Raw genomic sequence first — 20,798 nt, 5'->3', positions numbered from 1 at the left:
CTACGTCTAAAAAACTAGTTTAGATTTTTACAGCACAGACATCAACCACCCAACTGACAATCTTATGTTACGTCTAAAAATCTAGTTTATATTTTCACAGCACAGACATCAACTATCCACTGACAATCTTATGCTAAGTCTAAAAAAACTAGTTTAGATTTTCACAACACAGACATCAACCACCCAACTGACAATCTTATGTTACGTCTAAAAAACTAGTTTAGATTTTCACAGCACAGACATCAACCACCCAACTGACAACCTTATGGTAAGTCTAAAAAACTATATTTTCACAATAAAGACAACAACCATCCCACTGACAACTTTATGGTGAATCTAAATAGCTAGTTTAGCACAGACATCAGCGATCCCAATTATAATCGTATTATAAGTCTGATCAACTATCCCACTGACAACCTTATGTTAAGTCCACAAAACTAGTTTAGTTTTCAGAACAAAGACATCAACCTTCCCTCTGATAACCTTATACATGGTAAGTCTAAAAACTGGTTTCAGAGAGACATGATATGACGTAAAATAACTTTGTATCTAAGGAATTTCAAGTTACACTTAAAAGCTAAAACTGCCACTTAATATCGCTGTCAATGTAGTAAGGATGTTTAATTCACTACATGATGCAAACTTCTAATCACTAGAACATGATTACCAACCTAAATTATAGGCTACAAAACTTTTTTGAGGCCCGCCAAAATGAAACATGAGCTTCAAGGTGTCCTTGACAAACAAATGTTTGGGAATCACTGTCCTAGGCCAAGAGTTCCTATAATAAAATTGTGATATTCCAACCATTTTCCGTCAACTCCTCTTTGAGAACAAATTTATTCATCACCCTGTGCATCGCCACTACAAAAATGTGTGAGCCAAAGCTATGAAACATGCCGGAACCAGAACAGACATCAAATGGTAGGAATGTTTCATCTAACCATGAAGGTTGCAATATCTAATGCATTTTACAACTGATTTGAACAGCGGCCCATATTTCAGTCCTGCGGAAGGACTGCTGAAATGTTAAAGTGTCTACAAACGGACATCGATTTCTACAGTGTGAGGTATTTGCATTTTGTTACGCAACTGATTTACATTTCATTGAAGTCTAATCAAAAATTGTTTTCACGCTATGTCAGCATCCACGACATAGGCCTACCGTATTTCCAACCGAATCTGTGTTGACAAATTGTTATCTAGTTAGTAATTTGGAGGTATTCAGTGACGTAACCATTTCGATTTAGATCAGTAGCGGTTCGTGATTTTAAAATTCGGGAAGGTTGTAAATAAGTATACATAATATTACCTTCAGAGTTTCGGGGATTATTTGTTTATATTTTATTCATTCATTTATTCACTATTTATTTTCATGTACGTTCATTTCCTAAAATTCTTTTGAATGGTTTGTTGCCTAATTGATGTTAATCGAAAATACTAGCGTTCCTCTTTACAATAGCATTACACTATGACAAAGAACTTAGGACTTAAAACTAGTTCAAGCAGCAGCAGCAATAGTAGTAGTAGTAGTAGTAGTAGTAGTAGTAGTAGTAGTAGTAGTGGTAGTTTGGCTACAGAAGGCCATGGTTTGATCAATGTGTGCTCTTTCATTTCAAACGTTTATTATGTGATTAATATCCTTAACTGGATTAATTCTTGATCATCCGAAGACTTTCTTATTTCGTTTCTTCATGTGTATATTAGGAAAGTTTTTCATCATGTGAATCTTCAAGAAATTCAGTGTGTTTTCTAGTGACTTTATAGGCTTGTTGATTTCACATAGCAACAGTGCTTACAAACATTAATTCGTTTTATTTAGTTTTTGTGTAGTTTATTTACGCGTTTTAATTTAATTTATCAGTGATGTCAACCAACATCCCTCTGTCTACTCCATTTGATTCTACTAACACTTCTTCTCTCACTTGTACTTTATGTGATAAATCTTTTACTCATCGAGGCATCAATACCCACATTTCGAGATGTCACACATCAGAAGATTCTTCGCTGAATATTACCCCAGCAGCAGCAGCAGCAGAAAATCCTTACGATATTTCTACACACATTAGTGCTACTAATCAACCTGATGATAATGATTCATCATTACGACAAAATAAAATTGGATGTATTTATTGCAAAAAGTTGTATGATAAAAGGGGTATTCATAAGCACATGAAAGTGGCTCATGGTATACGGTCAACTGCACTTAACATCTGTCCTCATTGTAATAAATTTTTCAAAGGTGTTAAGCAGCATATTGCTGAAGCTCATCCGGAAGAATTTCGTACTAATCTATGTTCTAGTTATAATTCTAATAATCAGAATGTTTCCCTTGATATACCGGAGATACCACTCCCTAATCTCGAGAGTGAGAATGTTTCAGACAAAAATGATGTTCATGGGTTTCAACAAAATTTGGATGAGTGGATTCAAATTTTTCAGAGTAATATGGACGAGGAAAACTTTCAAAAATATACGGAAGATTTCAAAGATTTTCTTGGTACTGCTCATCATTTTCTCCCAGGCCCCAAACACCCCGCCACGCGGTATTATCTAGCACGCAGACGTGGTGACTTCAAAAATAATAATAGACACTATACTGAAACCACAAATCCGCAAAGGAAATCCAAACGAGAAAAGCAAGTCAGACTAGAAAAATACAATTACCAGGTGACACAATTCCTATATTATAACCAAAGAAAGAAAGCAGTTCGTCGAATATTTGAACCAAAGAAATGTCCTTTAAGTATTCCGGTAAATGAGATTGAAACTACGTTTAATAATACATTTAATAATGTAAACCACCATCACTTGGATAATTATCCGAACCATATTACTGAAGTTGACAAAGATGATATTAACAACAAATTTCTGGATACTGTTAGTAAGGAAGAAATTCTTAAAGCTATGCAAGGTATTTCGATTGACACTTCTGCAGGACCAGATAAAATATTGATGCGAACTATTAAATGTGAAAAAGTTGCAGTAATTTTAGCATTAATAGGAACTAAAATGTTATCACACAATTGGGTACCTAATTTTTTTCGGAAAGCTAGAACTGTTCTTATATATAAAGGTGGAGAAAAAAAGGACCCAAATAATTATCGACCTATAACCATTTGTTCAGCAATTCGAAGAGTTTTGGAGAGGTGTCTTTGTTCAAGAATGCAACAATACGTAGAATTTAATGAAAACCAACGAGGATTTGTATCTACTGCTGGTGCACAGATTAATGCCTCTATATTAAATTCAGTTCTTCGTAAGGCCAAAATCGAAAAAGAAGATGTCACCATCTTGTTTCTTGATGTGCATAAAGCTTATGATACTGTTGGACATCGGCATTTGGAATCTGTCATTCACAATTCTGCCCTTCCCCAAAAATTACAGGATTTAATTATAAATTTACAGTGTGGAAATGAAACCCAGATAGAGGTTGGAATCCATAAAACAAAACCCATACCGTTTAAACAAGGGGTTATGCAAGGCGCTCCTCTTTCCCCAATGCTTTTTAATCTTAGCATAGACCACATTTTTGATGAATTATCTGAGCCTAGTGTGGCTGAAGAATTTGGATATGACCTTGTATCGGATCTAAATAATGTAGTAACATTAGGATTTGCGGATGATATTGCACTTGTTGCTAAAAGTACAACTGCTGCATCTGAAATATTTACCATGACAAAACGGTCATTACAGCAGATCGGATTAAGTCTAAATGAATCTAAAACTCAAACCATCGTTATCGAGAAAGGAAAATTAAGTAGTACGACATTGAATCTTGGAGGATCAATTGTTAATAGTATTGATGGAGATGAACGAATCTAATACCTTGGGATTAATTTTTCTGATGAAATTAAGTTTGACATTGCCAAAGTAATCAATAATTTAAATAATAAGATCCAAGCTTTAACATCTACTTATCTTCTGAAACCAGAACAAAAACTCAATGTTTTAAATATGTATATTTGGCCTATACTTGTTTATCCTCTTCAAAATGCTCCCCTTCACCAGTTTTCTGACCGGTTTCTCGAAGATGTGGATAAGTTAATTAAAAGTTCGGTGAAGGAAATTTTATGTTTGCCAGGAGACACGCCCGACGCGATGTTGTACACCGAACGTAAATATAAGGGTCTCAGCCTTTTCAAAGCTCAATGGGAAGCATATTTACAGCATCTCAATATTTGCAACACATTATTGAGAACCTCGAATCCTCTTGTCGTTTCTACAAGGAACATAGCAGCAGAAAAGAAAGTATGTTCCAGGAAGTTAAAAATTCCACCTGAAGATCTGGATATAAGTAACATCAATGTCCATAAACTACGACAAAATCTTAGGAAACAAGAGTACGACAAATGGTGTGCGTTTCCACATAAAGGAAAAGGTGTTATTTTATTTCAAGAATATACTCCCGGAAATAAATGGATTTTTTCTAAGGAGGGTCTGTCTTCCTCTGAATGGCGGGACGCAATTAAGATGAATGCTAACGTAGCACCAGTGAGAAGTCTTCATGGGAGATCCTTGGACGGTTTCCGTTGCAGATACTGCAACGAGATTGAAACCTTAGCACACGTCCTAGGATCCTGTCAGCATGGAGAACTCCTGAGAAATTCACGCCATCATAACATCCGAAAACTAATAGCACAAGCCCTTAGAAACAAATCCTTCGAGGTCTATGAAGAGGTGCACTGCGTTGCGTCTGAAGGCGGCGGAATTAGAAGAGCGGACATCGTGGCTCTAGACAAGACTAATAGTAAAGGCTTTATACTGGACCCAACTGTTAGATTTGAGATGAGCCAGACCCAACCATCCGAGGTCAACAAAGAAAAACAACAAATTTATGAGCCTACTATTCCGTATTTTCGAGAAAAATATCAGATGGAAGGCACCTGGGAAGTACATGGTTTAATGATCGGAGCGAGGGGCACCATCCCACGATCAACTGTAAACACTATCAAAACATTTGGAATCCATGACATCATTCCAAAAATAATTACTTCAACCATTAAAGGGTCTGTGGCAATTCTGAAAAATCATTTATACGGAATATCATAATACCCCCCCCCCTTTCTATTCGTTAGTGTGTGATTGTTACATATATATGTACAAATTTATTATTTCTTAAACTTAAGCTCCTAGTTCACATTTCAATTTGACTCATCTATCTTACTGTAATCATTACTATTCTTATATGTGTGTTATTCTGTGTTTTTGGCAACCCAGGATGCCTGGGCAGACTATTTCTTGAAATAAATTATATATAGTAGTAACAATAGGCCTAATAAAGATATCAATAATAATGATAATGATCACAATGATAACAATAATAAAAATAACAATGAATAGTAAATCTCAAGACGCCCAGAATAATTTTCTCGACAATACTATCCTTCCTAATTCAACTAATACTTTCAAGATGCCTAAAATTCTAATGTTCCCATCCTCTCTTATTCACTGAGGACTGTTTAAACCTGTTCAACTAACAACTTCAGGATCTTTATAATATCCTATTGACAGTAAAATACTATAGTTCCTATTGTCAGTAACATTCCTCTCCTACAATAGGAAACGTATAAACTAATTCACCTAATAATTTCAAGCTGTCCAAAATATCCTTATACGTACTTACTTATGGCTTTTAGAGAACTCGGAGGTTCATTGCCATCAAATCCATTTTAATATTACCCTCCTATCTACATCTCGGTCTCCCCAAAGGTATTTTTCCCTGTGACCTCCCAACTAAAATCCTATAATATGCATTTCTGGATTAGCTTGTACTATTGGCAGTAAAATACTATAGTTTCTATTGGCAGTGACATTTCCCTTCTACAATTAGGAATGTATAAACTAGTTCAACTAATAATTGCAAGATTTTCAGAATATCCTATTGACAGTAAAACACTATAGCTCTTATTGGCAGTAACATTTTTCTTCTACAATGAGGAACGCATAAACTAGTTCAACTAATAAATTCAAGATGTTTTGAATATCCTGTTAGCACTGACATTTCCCTTATAAAATGGGAAATGTATGAACTAATTATTTAATAATTGCAAGATATTAGAATATCCTATCGATAATAAAATACTATAGTTTTATTGGCACTAAGGTTTCTCTTCTATAATGAGGAGCGAATAAACTAGTTCAACTAATAATTTCAAGACGTCCACAATATCCTATTAGCAATGAAATACTATGTTATTTTTGGCAGTAACATTTTCTCTTATACAATGGGGAACGTATAAACTATGTCAATTAATAATTTCAAGATTACTGAAATATCTTTCTCGATTAAACTATCGCTCCTATTGATAGTTATATTTCTCTTCTAGGATAGGAAACGTATAAACTAGTTCAACTAACAATTTCAAGATGACTAAAATATCTTTCTCGTTCCTATTGGTAGTTATATTTCTTTTCCAGGGTAGAAAACATATAAACTAGTTCAAATAACAATTTTAAGATGATTAAAATATCTTTCTCGATTAAACTATCGTTCCTATTGCTAGTTATATTTCTCTTCTAGGGTAGAAAACGTATAAACTAGTTCAACTAACAATTTCAAGATGACTAAAATATCTTTCTCGTTCCTATTGGTAGTTATATTTCTTTTCCAGGGTAGAAAACATATAAACTAGTTCAAATAACAATTTTAAGATGATTAAAATATCTTTCTCGATTAAACTATCGTTCCTATTGCTAGTTATATTTCTCTTCTAGGGTAGAAAACGTATAAACTAGTTCAACTAATAATTTGACGATGACTAAAATATCTTTGTCGATAAGACTATCGTTGCTATTGGCAGTAATATTTCTCTTCTAGGATGGGAAACGTATAAACTAGTTCAACTAATAATTTTAAAATGTCCAGAATATATTTCTCAATAACACTGTCGTTCCTTTTAGTATTGGCATTTCACATCTATAACGGGGACTGTGTCAAACTATTTCAACTAATAATTTCTAAATTCCTAAATATATCTTTCGAGAAATACTAGAGTTCCTATAGACAGCAACATTTCGCTTCTACAATGGAAAACGTATACAGTTGTTCAATTAAGAATATTAAGATGCCTAAGATATGTTCCTCGATAACACTGCCGCCACTACAATTGTCAGTAACATTTCAGTTTGCCAGTAAGGAACGTACAACAATGTAGGTCAGCTGGTGGCTGTGTAGTTGTCCTAGTGATGCATTCTCACGGGCATTAGCAACATGTGCGACGGTAACAGTTTGATGTACAATACCTTGCGGGTGCCGCCCTTCTCCTTGTTGCCCCGCGTGTAGTAACGGGGTGCCGGCGGGGGAGGGGGCGCAGCCACCACGACGGGGGGCGTCGCCTGAGCGTACTCCAGTGGCGGAGAGACGGGTCGTCCCTGGCGGTCCATCCAGGAGTAGGTCTGGCGCAGGATCCAGGGCCCGGCGGGCGGTCTGTCCGGCGGGGGCTGGAGGTGCAGGTTGGGACTCTTCACCGTCATGCTCAGCTTGCGACACGACTTGAGCATCTGAAACAACACAGAACAACACAATGTTACACGTGACGTCCCTGTCACCAAAAATAAAGAATGTCACATACTTCCTCCTCAGTAATATGAGTTTCGCAATAATTCACTTAGCCACCGGCGTAGCTCAGTCGACTGAGGCGCTTGCCTGCCGATCCAGAGTTGCGCTCGGGCGTGGGTTCGATTCCCGCTACGGGTGATTACCTGGTTGGTAATCTTTATAGATTTATTTATCTTCAGGGATTCTTAAATAGAACTGTTTAATATGAATCAAAATAAGAGGACGAATTTTTGTTTTCTGGATTACACAAGAAAATCTTTCTATAGTCGCGACGCTCTTATTCCCGGCGTGACTCCTCCTCTTTGCTTACGTCTTAGGAAGTCAAGGCTCTATAAAGTCTAGGTAGGTAGTACCGTTCGCCATTTTTGTTCTTTCGTTGCCGAGCTACCAGACGAGGAATCTATTTGCCACACCGTTAAACATTATCATGTCGTTGGGGTTATTTTACGACGCTTTATCAACATCTAGGTTATTTAGCGTCTGAATGAAATGAAGGTGATAATGCCGGTGAAATGAGTCCGGGGTCCAGCACCGAAAGTTACCCAGCATTTGCTCGTATTGGGTTGAGGGAAAACCCCGGAAAAAACCTCAACCAGGTAACTTGCCCCGACCGGGAATCGAACCCGGGCCACCTGGTTTCGCAGCCAGACGCGCTGACCGTTACTCCACAGGTGTGGACAGCTCCTATGATAATAAATCAAACGCATTGTTATTGAGCAAATAATTGAACGGCAAATAATGGCTTCGTGTGCTTTCTGCGAACGCCAACGAAAGAGCCAAAATGGCGGGCGATTATATTAAGTATTTATCGAGCCTTAGGAAATGAATAACGTCTTCTTCAGCGAATTACAAGACCCACACGTTTAAATGTAGCCGACCTGCAACGCGATTGGCTGCCGGAAATTAGAGCGGCAGGACTATAAATACACTGTGCCACAAAAGTCAGATTTCTCTTTATTATAAACATTGACAATAAGTTCGATACACTTTCTACATTTTCCTTGGAACATCAATCTTAAAATACTTTATATTCCACTTCATATCTTATGCGGATTTTCGTTGGTACTAAAGATTCAATTGAAGAATTTGCAGCATTTTCAATTTCTGAATGCTCGTTTGAACTCATTTTGACAATGTTTGTTTATTTCTCTTAGTACTGCTGATCTTCTGTTATAAACAAAAACCTATCGTGTTCAAAACTAATAATAATACAATCGCCTCGCCACAAAATACATGTTCAAAACTAATAAAAATAATACAATTACTTTTATTAAAATTAATTTTTTATCGAACTGGATAAAACGTTGTACGATATACAGGGACATCATTTTATTTTTACTTGCATTTTTATTGTACCTGCATTTCTGAATGTACTTCACTCTCACCCCTTCACTAATGTCCTTGCTCCCGGCAGACACACAAACTTACGGCCGCTGTTGCATTCGAAGTCTTCAAGCAGTGAAGTAAACACTGCAGTGTATAGTGTGTTTCATAAATATGATTGCGTTTTCTATAGAAGAAAGAACCCATATTAATAATATCGTACTAAAAATTATATTCAAGAAACGATAAATTAAATTTCATAGAATATGCTTCAAAATGTTTTTCATAATATGCGTACTGAATTGAAGCCTGCATTGTAATGAACGGCAACCATTTTCAGCAACTTGTTTAAAAATTCAGATTAGCTTATTTTGAATTGAGGTGGCTAGAAGCAAAGGAATGCTAGTGACATTTGTAATAACATGAGTTAAGTGCATCCAGTGTAAGCAAAAGTATCTAAAATTTTAGTGGCAAAGGGATATTTTAATCGCATCACACATTAAAATTTAAATAAAAAATTTCACCGATTTTACGAAAGCTTGAATATTTAAACCTCATTTTCTCAAAAGTAACTTAAGTGCACTTACAGTCCTTTACCTATGACCCTCTCAATTTAAATGCAATCTCTATATTGTATGATAACATCAACAATTAATATGCTAAATAAAGTAGACATTACATAACGAACATAGCCGCCTGAAAAGTTGAGTTTTTGAAAAAGAATGTTACTACTCTACTGTATTTTGATAAATTCCGTAAAAGTGGTGATCAAACTGAAAATCGTAATATCGTATTTCCCTACAACATAAATGGATACACTACTTTTCTCTCCTCCTATACCTAGTAAAATGATTTGTTTACATATTGCACTAGTAACATCAAACTCCTGTAATGGAAGGGGGCAACAGTGTTTCCGAGTATAGCCAGGTTAATGTTAAAAATGTTGGTAAAAATAAAGTGATGTCCCTGTACTATCGTAAGTAACTATTGTATCACTCCTCATATAATTTTTATAGAGATTTTATTTTGTTTTCCAGAACGTATAAGACTGCAGACCTGTACCACATATAGGCCATTGTAACAAGTAGTTCTACGTGAAGATAGTTCTACGCTACTACGTTTTCTAAAGACAATACATTACAATCTATTTTTGAAGTCACTTCAGTTGAATGGCGTACCTCCAACTGAAACAAGTGGGCAACGAACTCCAAGCTCAACATAACTTCCAAGTCCCGAATAGCGAATATCATTATAGATTTTTCTCTCCTTGTAATTTTCTTTGTCTACTTCTATGTCTGCGCAATCTTGAGTTTGACACTAAACTGTTTCCAAGCTTGTGAAGCAGCAGAGAATGGCTTGTCTTTAGACTGCAACACATAGCTTTGAATAAAGCCAGTTAATTACGTGTAAAGGTTATGTCTTCTTTAAGATGAAAGGTCATACAACCATTTAAATGGCTTTTGTTCCGGTCTGTAGAGGTAATGTATCACAAAAGCAAAACATTGACTAAGCCATAAGGAAATTGAAGGAGCTGTTTGCCTTGGCACGGACCTTTAGCAAAGTTGGCAAACGCTGTTTCAACAATTGGATCGGTCGGGGCTAAAAGGTGTTAAGTCAGATTTTTAACTCTTCGGGTGAGCGAGAAAACATTATTATTTGAAAACACGCTGAAGTGCATGTTATAATGAAAGAAATTAATTGCTGGTTTTATCAACAGTAATTTCACTAGAGGTTTTGATTTATCTAGAGAAAATCAAAATTCGAGTGGGATTTAATTGACTATTACACGATTAGAAGAAAGTATACAAAGATTAGAAGTAACGAAGTACTCCAATACAATAAAATATTAATTGGCTGACGAAAATACAACCGTCTTAAAATTTGTACCATCTCAACATTACGCTAGATGGCAGTAGTGTTTTATGATTATGTTTTCTTGTTATCAGTTGTGCCAACTATGGAATCTTCATTGAACTCTATGGACGGTTACTAGTCAAGAAGGCTTTGTTGATTCAGTTTCATTTTTATTAAAACATTTGCATTCCACTTCAATCATCCGGATCCCAGTAATCAACGTCACTTGACAGATGATTTTCAATAAATCGTAATATTAAACAATCTCTGATACGTTTATACAGTATTACTTAGGTTATGTTTGTTACAGCTTCTGCTATATGATATTATGAATAGCTACAATTAAAAATATATCCTCTGAAAAAAAAAGTAGACCTAACCTTTATTTCTCTGGAAATTTAGCAGCCTAAGTGACAGAACTTCAACCGGTATCTAATGTCCTTTCGGTTAGACTGAAACATTTCATTGTGAAATTTAAGGATATAATGTATTCTAACAGTCACAAAGAACTTCAAATTAAGAGTTTTGTTTCTGCACAGCATTCTTGTGGAAACCCAGGAACCTTTCTGAATCTTTCGGGAAATCGGACAAAGGATAACTCTGGCCTCTTTCTCTTACTGTTGCTACAATTTATATCACTACAAACGTCTCCTCCTTGTCCCATATTATTATTCGGGAACAAACCTGATTTAATTATAAAATAAACTGTATTAGTGTAGTTTTATCAGTATTAAACGAGAGGGATAAGTAAAGAAGTATTCAATCCAAATGTTGTTAGTTACTTTCACCACTGTGAATTATTTTCGATTTTTTTTTAATTAGCGGTGAACTTTTTGTAATTCCCTTTTCCATTCACGAAATAATTTTATGTATAGAGTTAACACTGACTATTACACTTCTACTTTTTTTCTATTAACGTTAGAAAATATTGAATTCAAAAGATCTTTTCTTGCTTTTGCTCACGATTAAGTTTCTATGTTTAAATTGTTAAATTAATGTCTTCAGATCATGTGTCTGGACTATAACAATTATTATTTTAAATTTCTAAATGTATAAGAATTTCTGTGCCTCATTTGAGGACTGAAAGCACTGTAATGTTTCTTTTGTAACAGCATGTATTCATGTTAGAAGTCTGCAGGTGTTCAGGCCGCCACTTGGAGAAATATGAATTAACATTGCACAATAATGCAGAAAAAAGAAAAGTGATCCCGGTGTAATGTGTAAACTTAAAGACGAGATTAAATGAAATAATCAGAGTTTACATTTCATATGGTATCTTCAGGAAGGGAAGCTTCGGCCTGCTATTGGCCATCTTCAGAACTGGCTGTTGCTGGTCTTGGCGCCTTTTGTTTTATTTCCTACGGGGTGGGTTTGTGTAGTGCAGTAATGTCAACTCATGCCCATAGGAGCAAGCGCGCGCTTTAGAGCTCAGGAGAGCCTGAGCGCTTTACAGCGGACAGTAAAGAGACAGACGAAAGAGGTGGTATATGCCACTTGTTCGAGCTATATTCAGGGATGGCCAGCACTGATTCAATAGATAAAGGAAAGAGAACTTATTAAAACTGTGTCCATGTTCATTTTTAGATTTGTCTGAGAAGTATAAGTGCATTATAAGAATGTAAGTTTTAATTTTAATGTTCATTTTTCACGAGTTTGCTTTTTTATTCAAAAGGAATATTTTCTCAACTTTTTTTTTACAGAAAAGTGAAATTTTCAGATATGTTTGTTTAGTAGCCTTACAGGTACTAAAACAATGTTTTCGTAAATCTAATATATCGTAAATACATATTACTGAAGATAGTGTATTAAAATGTTTGAAAATATTCGCATGAAAAATGTTTGTAAGGAAATGAATTAACAAAGCAAATAATGTTACATCACAAACAAAAGATATGTGCATATGTGTTGGTAAAAGGTCAGCTCTATAGCTTCAGCAGATTTCGAGATAATTTAATATTTTGATGATAGGAAGTTGCGCACCAATATCACCTAAAAGCATAATGCGATAAGAGTTTTATTATGTAATATTAGTTACAGTTAAAACATATAACTAGACAACTTTGCTTGTACTATAATATTGTTTTCATTACTTTTATAAGGCTAAAGCTACCATCAATATCAATTTCAAATTATCATGTCATATTCAGTGTCTTTCTTTGGGATAACACTTTCTTTATGAATGATGTGTTTAATTCACTTAGTACAGTATAGTTGTAGTTATTATGGAATTTGTGTGAATATTCCTCCTTTACTCTTTATCATGTTATTAACGTTTAAAACACAACTGCAATATTAGGCTAAGAAATAGGTGTTAGTACTTTTGTTTTACAGACAATATAGATAATAACAAACAGAAAGAAGCCATATAAAAATAACGACAAAAAATTTCACGTTCCGTTTGAAGTTTGTGCACCACTGTTTTCTTAATCCAACAGGCTGCTTATTCCTCCTAGCATACCTAGCGCTTAATGCCCGCGCACGACGTCAAGGTCAGAAAAATGCGCTTGCTTTGACATCGCTGGTGTAGTGTAATGTGGAGTCAAAGAGAGTGTGTGTTATGAAATTGTGTTGTGTGTTGAGAATTTCATTTTGACGTGTTTTTTTTGTCTGTATATTTCGTATTGTTCTAGTGTGTTTAGTTTCTGTCTTTTTGGTTGTATGTGTAGAATTTCCATGTCTGTGTTGATGTCTCTGTAGGTATGGTTAGCATTTGTGATGTGTTCTGCATATGTGGAAGTGTTTTGTAATTTTGTTATGGCTGTAAAGTGTTCTTTGTAACGTGTTTGAAATGATCTGCCTGTCTGTCCTATGTAGAAGTTGTTCCACATATGCAGAACACATCACAAATGCTTACCACACTCACAGAGACATCAACACAGACATGGAAATTCTACACTTCCAACTAAAAAGCCAGAAACTCAACACACTAGAAAAATACGAAATATACAGACACACAAAAACACACCCAAATGAAATTCTCAACGCACAACTCAATTTCAGAACACACACACTCTTTGACTCCACATTACACTACACAAACGCACCCCCACAGGAAACAAAACAAAAGGCGCTAAGACCAGAAACAGTTCTGAAGATGGCCAATAGTAGGTCGAAACATGTTATCAAGGTATTAAAATTTAACACGTGAAAGACATAAAACACTTTTTCCTAATTTGTAGATGCTCAAAAATAAAAAAAATCAAACCAAGTAAAATACCTAGATATTATTATAGATAAACATTTCCGATGGGATTATCATATACAGTATCTGTGTGTTAAAATACGTAAAACAATTTATAAATTTGTTTTACTAAGACATTTTATGCAAGAAATAACATTAAGACAAATATATTTGGGTTTAGTTCATTCCATCCTACAATATGGCATTATAGGATGGGGTGCAGGAATGAAGTCTTCGCTCATGCCATTAATATTATTACAGAGGAGAATAATAAAAATATGTATGAGGACACTGCCTCCCAAACTTGTCTCAACACTTTTTCTTTTTCCTATCACTTACTTACTTACTGGCTTTTAAGGAAACCGGAGATTCATTGCAGCCCTCACACAAGCCCGCCATTGGTCCCTATCCTGAGCAAGATTAATCCAGTCCCTATCATCATATCCCACCTCCCTCAAATCCATTTTAATATTATCTTATTCTGTGTTTAATTTCCTCCCGAGTATCATTTATATTTGTTCCTGTTGCTCCCAGGTATTTGAATTTTTCTACCTCTTCAAAGGATAAATTTCCAATTTTTATATTTTCATTTCGTACAATATTCTCGTCACGAAACATAATCATATATTTTGTCTTTTCGGGATTTACTTCCAAACCTATGTCTTTATTTGCTTCAAGTAAAATTTCCGTGTTTTCCCTAATCATTTGTGGATTTTCTCCTAACATATTCATGTCATCCGCATAGACAAGCAGCTGATGTAACCCGTTCAATTCCAAACCCTCTCTGTGATCATGGACTTTCCTAATGGCATACTCTAGTGCAAAGTTAAAAAGTGAAGGTGATAGTGCATCTCCTTGCTTTAGCCCACAGTGAATTGGAAACGCATCTGACAGAACTTGACCTATATGAACTCTGCTGTATGTTTCACTGAAACACATTTTCAATAATCGAACTAGTTTCTTGGGAATACCAAATTCAATAAGAATATCATAATTATAAAACTTCTACTTTTTTCTATTAGCATTAGAAAATATTGAATTCAAAAGATCTTTTCTTGCTTTTGTTTATGATTAAGTTTCTATGTTTAAATTGTTGAATTAATGTCTTCAGATCATGTGTCTGGACTATAACAATTATTTTAAATTTCTGAATGTATAAGAATTTCTGTGCCTCATTTGAGGAATGGAAGTACTGTAATGCTTCTTTTGTAACAGCCTGTATTCATGTTAGAAGTCTGCAGATGTTCAGGCCGCCACTTGGGAAAATATGGGTTAACATTGCACAATAATGCAGAAAAAAGAAAAGTGATCCCGGTATAATGTGTAAACTTAAAGACGAGATTAAATGAAATAATCAGAGTTTACATTTCATATGGTATCTTCAGGAAGGTAAGCTTCATATAAAAAGTTTCTGTTAGCACTGTTACGTAGTTTTATTGATGCATAGGTGTTTCTATACGAAAGAGAAAAAGTGGGAGATTTTTTTAAGTTATGCCCTATGACAGTCATGTCAATTGATGCCCACAGGAGCAAGCGCGCGCTTTAGAGCTCAGGAGAGCCTGAGCGCTTTACAGCGGAAAGGAAAGAGACAAACGAAAGAGGTGGTATGTGCCGCTTGGTCGAGCTTTATTCAGGGAAGGCCAGCACTGATTCAATAGATAAAGGGAAGAGAACTTATTAAAACTGTATCCATGTTAATTTTTAGATTTGCCTGAGAAGTATAAGTGCATTATAAGAATGTAAGTTTTAATTTTAATGCTCATTTTTCACAAGTTTGATTATTTTATTCAAAAGAAAAGTCTTCTCAACTTTTTTTATAGACAAGTGAAATTTTCAGATATAGGCCTATTTATTTAGTAGCCTTACAGAATGTTTTCATAAATCTAATATACCATAAATACGTATTAGGCCTATTGAAGATTTTGTAAGGAAATGAATTAACAAAGCAACTACTGTTACATCATAAGCAAAAGATACGTGCCTATGTGTTGTATAGCTTCAGCAGATTTCGAGAAAATAATTTAAGATTCCGATGATAGGAAGTTGCTCATCAATATCACCTTAAAAGCATAATGCGATAAGTGTTTTGTTATGGAATATTAATTACACTTAAAACATATACAGCACCTAGATAACTTTGTTTTGTACAGTAATAATATTTTGATTAATTTATTGATTACTTTTATAAGGCTAAAGGAACCATTAATACAAATTCCAACTTATCATGTCATACTCAATCTCTTTTTTTGGGATATCACTTTCTTTATGAATGATGTGTTTCATCCATTTAGTACAGTATAGTTATACTACTATGGAATTTATGTGAGTATTCCTTCTTAACTCATTATTATGTTATTAACATTTAAAACACAACTGCAATATTAAGAAATTGATGTTAGTACTTTTGTTTTACAGACAATATAGATAATATCAAACAGAAAGAAGCCATATAAAAATAACGACATAAAATTTCACGTTCCGTTTGAAGTTTGTGCATCACTGTTTTCTTAATCCAACAGGCTGCTTATTCATATACACAACCCTTCCTCTTTCCATACTTAACGCTTGATGCCCGCGCACGACATCAAGGTCAGAAAAATGCGCTTGCTTTGACATCACTGCCCTATGATAATGTGTAGTAGACCTACAGTTCAAACCCTATACAACTCGATTCGAAACATCGCGGATATGGATGTAACACTGTAAGAAACATGCCCTTGAAAATACCTTTATGAAATGATCATATTCCAATATACTGTACCACGGTCAAGCTATAACGGGGGGAGGAGGTAAATGATGTCCCCCACAACCCCGTTATATGGGGATTCTATGGTTTTACTTTGCCCATCCAAGGAAACGGTTCTCTCTCCGCCTATAAGGCGAAGGGTGAAAACAAGACAATGAAGTTATTCGGAAACTGAAGAGATACAAAACAAGAGAAGACCAAAAAAAAAAAAAAGAAGAACAAATGTGCAAGTACAGGAATTTTAAAGAGCAGCAGGAGCATCCTGGCGTAGTTAATGCGCAGGCGCGAAGCTCGAGGCGTTGTGAAGGAGACGCATGAATAACAATCAGCAGTCCAACCAACAAGTGTGTGCTTATGCAACACGCGTAACTCCCTACCGTAACACATTAAAAGTGGGAGAGACTCGTATCTCGGGCAGACAGAATGTCACAAGTGAATAAAATTGGCAAGCCCGAATGCAACCAACGGATCCGTGTTTGTTTTCCAGGAAGGAATAAAAGATTTTTTTAAATTTAATTTATTTATTTAACTAGCTAGCTAGTGAGTACAAATTACATTTATAAAGCAAAAATGTTTCTAGCCACCACCGTAAGAGCCAGGCTCGTGTACGGTGTGGTCTTAGTCAATAATATAACATAAAATTTACAAGGGCAGTTTACTAAATACAGTAAGTAACTTAATTCAAACCAATAAATACAACACAAGAGCAAGAATAAAGAAGAAAGAGAAAAATAGAGAAAAATACACATTTAATATAAATTGACAATCCGACAGAAGCCAGTGATATTCAATAAAACATGAATATAATCGACAGAAATAAAAGTTAAAAAAATACATTTGTTAATATTATATATCATGAATAATTTTATAATTTTCTTTTTTAAAAGCTTCATTATTATTATTATTATTATTATTATTATTATTATTATTATTATTATTATTAGCGTTATTGTCATCATTGATACTTTTATTATCGTTGTCATTATCATTATTATCGTAACCATTATCATTATTATTATCATTATTATTATTATTATTATTATTATGAGTATTATTACTATTATTAATGTCATTCTTACTATTATGAGTGCATATAGAGTGTTAGTTGGGAGGCCGGAGGGAAAAAGTCCTTTGGGGAGGCTGAGACGTTGATGAGAGGATAATATAAAAATGTATTTGAGGGAGATAGGATATGATGATAGAGACTAGATTAATCTTGCTCAGGATAGGGACCAGTGGCGGGCTTATGTGAGGGCGGCAATGAACCTCCGGGTTCCTTAAAAGTCATAAGTAAGTAAGTATTATCACTATTATTATATTATCATTTTATTATTATTACTATTGTTATTAATATATTATTATCATTTTATTTTTATTATTATTATTATTATTATGAGTATTATTACTATTATTAATGTTATTCTTACTATTATAAGTGCATATAGAGTGTTAGTTGGGAGGCCGGAGGGAAAAAGTCCTTTGGGGAGGCTGAGACGTTGATGAGAGGATTATATTAAAATGGATTTGAGAGAGGCGGGATATGATGATAGAGATTGGATTAATCTTGCTCAGGATAGGGACCAATGGCGGGCTTATGAGAGGGCGGCAATGAATTTCCGGGTTCCTTAAAAGCCATAAGTAAGTAAGTGTTATTACTATTATTATTATTATTATTATTATTATTATTATTATCATTTTATTGTAAACAATAGTCTATTATTATCATTTATTATTATTATTATTATTATTATTATTATTATTATTATTATATTATCATTATCATCATTTTATTATTACCACTATTATTATTATTATTATTATTATTATTATTATATTATCATTATCATCATTTTATTATTACCACTATTATTATTATTATTATTATTATTATTATTATTATTATTATTATTATTATTATTATTATTTTTGTTATTATTCAAGTACTACAACGCCGACATCAGTGGTCTATCGTTACCATGCCAACCAATGAATCCAAGGTTTTTGGTTTTAAACCCAACCGAGTGCGATGGATTTCAAAGGGCGATCAAATCCTTCGTATGACTTTCTCCGGGAGGGACGCAAAGCTGTGGTCAGAGCAGGCAAAATGTGTCGCCCATATGAAAATTTAGACACTAAGTAACCTCAGCAGTTGAAAGCGTCATTAAATAAAATATGCCCGTAACCACGAACATGAAGTAGACAATAAATGCCGATATGGATCCACACGCCGGGTCCCGAACCAGGCTGAACGGGGTTAATGACCAGCCTGCACAATAATAATGTGGCAGCCATTAATAAATGTATTCGTGTATATAATTGAGCAGCATGGGGCAATTAGACACGAGATTAGGCAGCTATGGACGTTAAACGAAGTGGAAAAGTGTCAATTGGGTCGCACATAAATTCGGTACCAAGAATCAATAGCAGCTGGGAATTCAGTAACTGGCGTGAATAATCACTCTAGGAAAGTAGCCCCTCTAGCGTTCAGTCTTCTAGTTCAGTTAGAACAAAACTGTGCAATAAGGGGCGATAGTATGTTAAGGGGAATTAGTCTCTGCAATCACTTCTTTTGTAAGTAAGCATTATATCTAGAAACTCGCTTAAGATTATTTAAGGTATGTATTAACATTTTGGAGGAAAATCTACATTTTTTAACCAACCTTTTTAAGATATTTATCAGAAAACATATGAAAGTAGACTAACATAACCATATATCAGAAACTTCAATTTCACTTTTTTGATTCCTTAAAAAAATAATTAATTAAAAATTATTCTATTTCTTCAAAATGCCATATATTTTCTAAAAATTACTCAATTTTGAAATTTCTTTCACTGAGTTATTGCTGTTTATACGTACGATGCTATGTACTAGGATTTTGCAGCTAACATTATTACAAAGAAAATTTTAGTCAAAAAAACGCCATTTCAAACGTTAATGCACACCTTAAATGGAAAACAACTCTACAAAACAGAAAAATTTGGTTTTATAAATGGCAGGAGCACGTTGCACGCAGTAAAATATCTAATGGATCAGATAGACGACACCCAGGAGGAAAATACTACACAGTCTTTGTTGATTTAAAGAAAGCGTTCGACTCACTAAATAGAGGAAAACTGATCGAGAAACTGAAAGGTATGATTGGGGAGAGATACCCGCTAGTAAGAGCAATTGAATTCTGTCTACAGCGAAATCTAATTGAAATAAACAACAGGGTTGAAATCTCCGAGAAAATCATAAAGACGAATGGAATTCTCCAAGGCGACCCGATAAGTCCCACGCTGTTCAGCAGCAGATGTGACAAACATAATAGGGGAAGCCTCACAAGCAGAAATGATGCTATACGTCAGGGCCGGGCATAGAGCGGCTCCATTTAGCCGGCCAGAGCAGAACTCTCACGCAGTGGCGGACTCGCATTACAGCTACCTTCCCTGCATTAATATAACAAGAGCCACGGTTGTTCTACTCATTCAGTCTGTCAGTATATAATAGTTTATAAGGATATTACATCAATCCATTGTACAGTACAGACTTTATAATACTCTTATTAATTTAATGAAATAAACTTCGGTCTATGCACACACACAAATCATTAGACTTATTTACATAACCCATACGCACATACTGCAATCTCCTCACCACGGTTCTACGAGACAGGCATATGGCTTTCACTTCCCCTACTTGCTGTGGACAGAGTTCATCTGCCAATATAATTAAACATCGCTTGATGAATTCACCTTCGTTGAATGATTTCAATTCCTTTGCAATTTCGTGGCAAATTTGTGTAGCTAATTCTCATAGCCGATTCACTAAGTGCATCATTGTCATCCTGTTAATATATAACATAATATAATGTGATATGATATGGTATATAATATACTATACTATGCAGAGGCGTATACTGGTTAAAGGGTTTGGGATACCGCTGACCCTATTATTACACAAAATATATCTAACAATTACTTTAATTTTAATTACTATGGTAAAACTAATAATACAAACTTATTACATTATGTTATATTATAAACTTTTTCTTTTGTAATTTCCTTGGGCTACCGCCGGTAGCCCCGGTAGCCCGCAAAATACGCCCCTGATACTATGATATATCATAATACTTGTATAATTTAAAATTATA

General features: G+C 34.7%; 1 protein-coding gene across 1 annotated transcript in view; it reads right to left on the bottom strand.

The window, feature by feature from the left end:
• LOC138709993 (whirlin-like) overlaps nucleotides 1–20,798 on the bottom strand; it is a 508,846-nt gene that overhangs the window by 390,799 nt on the left and 97,249 nt on the right. Inside the window, exon 3 of the mRNA XM_069840671.1 lies at nucleotides 7,246–7,503. Coding sequence (XP_069696772.1) covers nucleotides 7,246–7,503 — 258 coding nt within the window. The remainder of the gene's footprint in view (nucleotides 1–7,245; nucleotides 7,504–20,798) is intronic.

This window comes from Periplaneta americana, chromosome 12 (genome assembly GCF_040183065.1).
Source record: "Periplaneta americana isolate PAMFEO1 chromosome 12, P.americana_PAMFEO1_priV1, whole genome shotgun sequence".
Classification (NCBI taxonomy): domain Eukaryota; kingdom Metazoa; phylum Arthropoda; class Insecta; order Blattodea; family Blattidae; genus Periplaneta; species Periplaneta americana.
The sequence above is the reverse complement of the archived record's forward strand: the minus strand, read 5'-3'. Positions and strand labels throughout refer to the sequence as shown.